The sequence below is a fragment of the Sinocyclocheilus anshuiensis genome, unplaced genomic scaffold, assembly GCF_001515605.1.
Source record: "Sinocyclocheilus anshuiensis isolate Anshui unplaced genomic scaffold, SAMN03320099.WGS_v1.1 scaffold363, whole genome shotgun sequence".
NCBI classification, from domain to species: Eukaryota; Metazoa; Chordata; class Actinopteri; order Cypriniformes; family Cyprinidae; genus Sinocyclocheilus; species Sinocyclocheilus anshuiensis.
Genome location: NW_015552568.1, coordinates 406204 through 412323, shown reverse-complemented (window position 1 = coordinate 412323; position 6120 = coordinate 406204). Strand labels below are relative to the sequence as shown.

Below are 6120 nucleotides of genomic sequence, written 5' to 3'. Positions count from 1 at the left end.
TATATTATATATAATTATTATTATTATTTTCATCTGTATTTTCATTATTTTCATCGTATCGATATCCAACACTTCTGTCAAATATCTCCCTTTGGGTTCCACAGAATAATAAATAATAAAAAACTTTTACTGTTTTTTTTTTTTTGCTTGTTTTTTCGTTTGTTTGTTTGCCAGTGAAATAACCAATACATATTTCTTATACTCAGAAATTAATTTTGATCATAAATTTGTAATTTTGTTACTTTTGTATGTTCATTTTTCTTTTGTTTTACCGAGACTGCTGATATTTCAGATTTATGTCCCTAAAAGGGAAAAAAAGCATTTTTGTAATGAAACTGGACACAATAAATGCCAGTTAAATTGTCTCTTATGGTCTAAAGTGGGCGTTCTTGGCCAGAACAATCTGTCAAAAGTCTGTCTAGACGAGACCACATATCAGCCGAAGAGCTTTTACCGGCGTTTACCTGAGGCTCCCCATTAAACCTGACATGAACTTTGGCTCCAGACATCAATGCAGGTCTACGACTAAACTGCTGATGTGCAGGATGTCTTAAAAATACAGAGCTTTAAAAGCAGGACACTATGACCTATGGCTTTCTTCGAGACCTCTGCCTTTGTAATAAATGTAATAGTTTCTGGCTCCACAATGAAGGTAAGCACAGGAACTCTTAGTAAAAAGCAGAATAATGTGTGTAGCATACCTGCTGTGCCGGAGTAGTCCGCAACGCTCAGTGGGTAGCCATCCTCATCGGGGTCAACGGAGAACAAACCCACTCCAAAAGAGCCATACTTCGCAAAGGAGGTACTGTTCTCGAAGTCCTCCATGTCAATCCTCAGCTCGTAGTTGGCTTGAATGGTAAGTGCATGGATTCGTTTCATGCCTGAAAAAGAGATTTAGATGAAGTTAATGGAAAAATGTGCAGATGAGATTTATTTGAATATACAGAAGGCTGAAAGAGTGTTTGGGTAACCAGCTTCTGCTAGACATTAATGAAACCTCAAATCATGTGACTTGTTGAGGAGAGGCGTGCTAACAACATGCTAAAAAACAGTCAAAACACTTTAGCAATCACATAGCTACACATTTGCAACCACTCAGAACGCCCATGGCAAGTTTTGCATAGGAACTTTCCTAAAAATAAAATGAAATGAAATAATAAAGTGTATTAAAAATTAACTGTAGACTATAAATATTTTTTAAAACATTATAAATTGTGCATTTATTATTATGAACATTTATGCAAATATGAGTTACTATCAGTTTGCAAGTACACCCCATGAGACATTTGCCTTTTTAATATATGTGGGCATATTAATACTAGAAATTTTATTTAGACAGTAATGATGGATGTGTGTGTGTGTGTGTTCAATTATGTTCTGTGGAAAAAAATTAGCACACCCCTTTTCCCAACACAAATATTTTATTTTATTTTATTTCATTTTTATTTTATTTTTTCTTTATGTTATACAAGTTTACCAATTTGTTTTTCAATTTGAAAAGAAATCAGTACAAAAACAGAAAGGGTACTGGTAACTTTCTCCCTGTTAAATTTACAGACATTTTCTATAAATCTAAAACACACAATTCAATGTGTAATCCATAATATGGGAAAAACACCTGTGAAAAAGCAATAATATGCTGAAATATCGGTACAATACAATTTCTGCATATTAAAGGGGTCATATTGTGGGGGCGTGTTTGAACGAGGCGTTTTAGGAGGGCGTGGACAAGTCTTTAGTCTTTGCAACTTTAAGGATATTATCTAGTCACGAACAGCTTGTAACACTCCAAAGAGAAAGGAAAACTTTAATATGCATCATATGACCCCTTTAACACTGGGCCTTTTTTTTTTACAGACTCTTCTTGTAGTGTTGAGGGCTCTTAAAAGTGTGAAATTGACTTATTTGTCCTTATATATTTTCCCTGTCTGTTGCCTTTACAACTCAGAATAGTCTTGATAATAGTGAAACCATCAGCCAATCAGAATTTTTCCCTCAAATTTGTACTTTAAATTTATTATCTAACACCTGCGATTGGTCTTTTGTTTTCAAACTTCTTTGTCTAACATGAAAAGAACTAGCAGTGAACTTTAAGATTCCACAACAACATTCATATCAAAGTTTTATGGGAACCAGTGCAACAGTGTGCTTCTTAAAGCACAAGGTGCACAACTTCTCTCTCCGTGGGGCGAGCCTGCTAAAGACATAACGTCTCTTTCTTAGCTTAGACGGGCTTGAAGGACTCTGGTCTACTTCCTGGGATCAATATCTCAACGGGAGACCCAGATTCTAGTAAGTTCTGCTCTTAATATTCCACCCAGTTTTCAGAGAGAGGAGGAGAGGCGCTTGACAGGAAACTAATGTGCTTGCCTACATATGAATTCCCTTTGTAGCCCATTCGCTGGCATGTGCGTTGCACCCCCAGGACAGAAAATCAATACAGCAGAGTTTTGCTAGGTCTAATCGTAGCTTGCTGCTGGTCTTCAGCTGTTGTGAACCGCAGCGCATGTTTGGGTAGGGTGTTAGGTGAATAAACTTTAGCTGCATGTGGCCATATTTGCTAAACAGAATGTGTTGCTTAAAAAGCATCATACTGTGCCTAACAGATGTTCAACAGCCATTAGATATCTCCTGAAAAAAAAGGGCTATGGGTTATAACAATTATTAACATTAGCACTGACACTGAGATATTGTTTTAAAGTCCACGTGAAGCCATTCAAAACCCATTTCATTTGCATAAACTGCAGAATTTCAGAATGAAACATTCGTAGGACTTGATTTTATCAATCAGGAATTGATTAGACAATGAAAAGTTGCTGTTATGCTTTAAAAGAGGAATTCATGATGAAGACCAGTAATTAATAAAAAAAAAAAAATAAAAATAAAAATAAAACAAAACAAAATAAATTTAAATAAATTTAAAATAAAGTAAGTTTATTAAAGTGTATTTAATAAGTGTATTAAAAATTAATGGTAGACTATAAATAATTAAAAACATTTAAAAAATGGTGCATTTATTATTATTATGAACATTTATGCAAATATTAGTTATGCACGTTGCTTTAGTATTTTTATGTATAATATTCATTAATATTTTAAATTATCTTTTCAGTTTTCATTTTAATTTTAGTTTAAACTTTCACACATTTATATTTTTTAAAAATATATATTTTATTATTATATCAGCTTTCATTTATTTTTATTTCAATTTTAGTTTCAGTTATTTTAGTACTTCAACTTAGACTTATACATATATATATATATATATGCACCATACGGAAAAACCTATTGGGAAACCTGACCAACAGATTACACCAACAGGTACTTGTATGACATTGCATTTCAAATACATATACTTCAATATGAATTTGGTCTCCCCTTTGCATATTGCTATAACAGCTTCCATTGTTCTGGGAAGACTTTCCACAAGATTTTGAAGTGTTTCTATGAGCATTTGTGAGGTCTGACTAGCAATCTTCATTCCAGTTTATCCCAAAGGTGTTTGATGGAGTTAAAGTCAGGGCTCTGAGTGAGTCAGTCAAGTTTATTCACACCAAACTCATCCAAACTTGTCTTTACACAGAAGCCAAACATAGAAGCGTGATTCATCACCCCACAGAACAGGTTTCCACTGCTCCAGAGTCCAGTGGCGGCATGCTTTACACTACGCCATCCAATGCCTGGCGTTGTACTTGGTGATTTAAGGGTTGCATGCAACTGAAATCCATTTCATGAAGCTCTTGCTGCACAGTTTTGTGTCGATACTGTATTAATGCCAGTGGAAGTTTGGAAATCTCAGCAATAGAATCAGCAGAGCATTGGTCTTTTGCTTCATGACTGAGTTGCTGCTGTATCTAAATGCTTCCACTTACAATTGACTGTGGAATATCTAGCAGGGACGAAGTTTCACAAACTGACTTATTGCAAAGGCGGCATCCTATCACAGTAGCATGTCTGAATTTATTGAACTCTTCAGACTCACTGAACTCTTCTTCGATCCATTTTTTTCCCCACTAATGTTTGTAAATGCAGACTGCATGGCTAGATGCTTGATTTTATACAAGAGGTGTGTCCCAATGCTTTTGTCCGTAGCTATATATATACATACATACATATATATATATATATATATATATATATATATATATTAGGGGTGTAACGGTACACGGGTCTGTCAGTTCGGTCCTCTTTCGGTCTGAGAATCTAAAGTTATAAGATAGCCCGGGTGAGAAGCAGTAGTCTATCTGCCTGCCTCCAGTCCTGCAGAATAGACTAACATTTGTTCAAATGATATTGGCATAATGACAGAGATGGTTATGATGGCTGTGAATGGAGCGGGACTGGTGTGGTGCCGTTCCAGCGGCAGCCGAGCGCAACATCAGGCTCTATTAAGCACCAACACCCTTCTAATGGTCTCAGCACTGACTAAATGGATAGGCCATTTGCACTCGAAGGTCATTTCTGTTTCGACCCAGGGACTCAGAAATGTTACACAGAGGTGCGATATATCTGAACAGTCGTGTTAAAGACAGAAGGCTGGCTGTGCTGTTCTTCATGTAAAAACTAATGTGCGTATGATTATCTTCACCTGGTCGGGGCTTCAAACGGCTCCAGATAACCTGATATGAGACCCATCTTCTTGATGCATGATATGATCAGGAACAGATTATAGTTTGATAAACCCACTGTTTTTTCCCAACAAGCTTGCAGCGTGACCTGTTTTATGGCAACCACTGAGATTTATATATACTATGAAATATATATATATACTATGAAAATACACTGTTACAAAATATATATGCATGCATGATTATATACATATATACATATTATACAAAATTAATTAAATATATATTAGAACCCGAGTTTGGGAAACCTTGAAATAACGTAATGCTTAATTCACTTTACGTTGTTAATAACCACGAATGGAACATATTTTTTTCTTTGAATTTTAATATCAATATGGTGCAATATTATCCTATTTAAATCAATGTAATAAATGAGTTAGGTTAAAAGTAATCAAAAAGTAGTCTGATTATATTACCTAAAATGTGTAATGTAATGGATTATGTTACTAACTACAATTTTTGTCATGTATTTTGGAATTAGTAACAGACTACAATTTGTAAGTAATCTACCCAGTAGTAATCTATATATATATATATATATACAGTGCCTTTCACATTTTGTTATGTTGCTGCCTTAAGTTAAACTGCTTTAAATTACTTTTTCCCCCACATCAATCTACACTCCATACACCATAATGACAAAGCAAAAACAGAATTGTCACAACTTCGTAAATTTATTAAAAATAAAAAACTGAAATAAGTACATTGCATAAGTATTCATACCCTTAACTAAATATTTAGCTGAAGAACCTTAACAGCCTCAAGTCTTTTTGGGTATGATGCGACAAGCTTTGCACATCAGCATTTGGCAATTATCTGCCATCCTTCTCCTCATCTCTTCACCTCTCAAGCTCTGTCAGCTTGGATGGGGGCAGATGCACATTTTCAGGTTTCTCCAGAAATATTTGGCTGGGTTCAATCCCAGGCTCTGGCTGGGCCATCAAGGACATTCACAGAGTTGTCTATAAGCCACTCTTGCTGTGTGCTTACGGTCATTGTCCTGTTGGAAGGTGAACCTTCCGCCCAGTCTGAGGTTCTGAATGCTCTGAACTGGGTTTTCATTAAGGCTATCTCTATATTTTGGTGCATTCGGTGGAGTGTTGCAGTGATGTTTGTCCTTCTGTAGATTTCTCCTATCTCCACATATGATCATGGAGCTCAAGTAGTGTGACCATCAGGTTCTTGGTCACCACACTAACCAAAGCCCTTCTCAATCAATTGCTCAGTTTGGCCAGGAGGCCAGCTCTAGGAAGAGTCCTGGTTGTTTCAAACTTCGTCCATTAAGGGTAATAGAGACTACATGCTTCTGTGACCCTTCAATGAAGCAGAATTTTTTTCTGAACTCTTCCCCAGATGTGTGGCTTGATGCAAACCTGTTTCTGAGCTCTATAGGCAATTCTTTTTTGCTGTTAGTTTAGCATAAGGCAGCAACATAAAATGTGAAAAAAAAAAAAAAAAAAAAAAAAAAAAAAAAAAAATGAGGGGGGGTGAA

At 35.7% G+C, this 6120-nt stretch overlaps 1 protein-coding gene across 2 annotated transcripts in view; it reads right to left on the bottom strand.

Moving 5' to 3' along the window:
* Positions 1-6120, bottom strand: part of fibcd1a (fibrinogen C domain containing 1a) — a 121864-nt gene that overhangs the window by 10515 nt on the left and 105229 nt on the right. For both annotated transcript variants that reach the window (XM_016455720.1, XM_016455721.1), the window contains one exon: positions 702-881. In XM_016455720.1, the coding sequence (XP_016311206.1) occupies positions 702-881 (180 nt within the window). The remainder of the gene's footprint in view (positions 1-701; positions 882-6120) is intronic.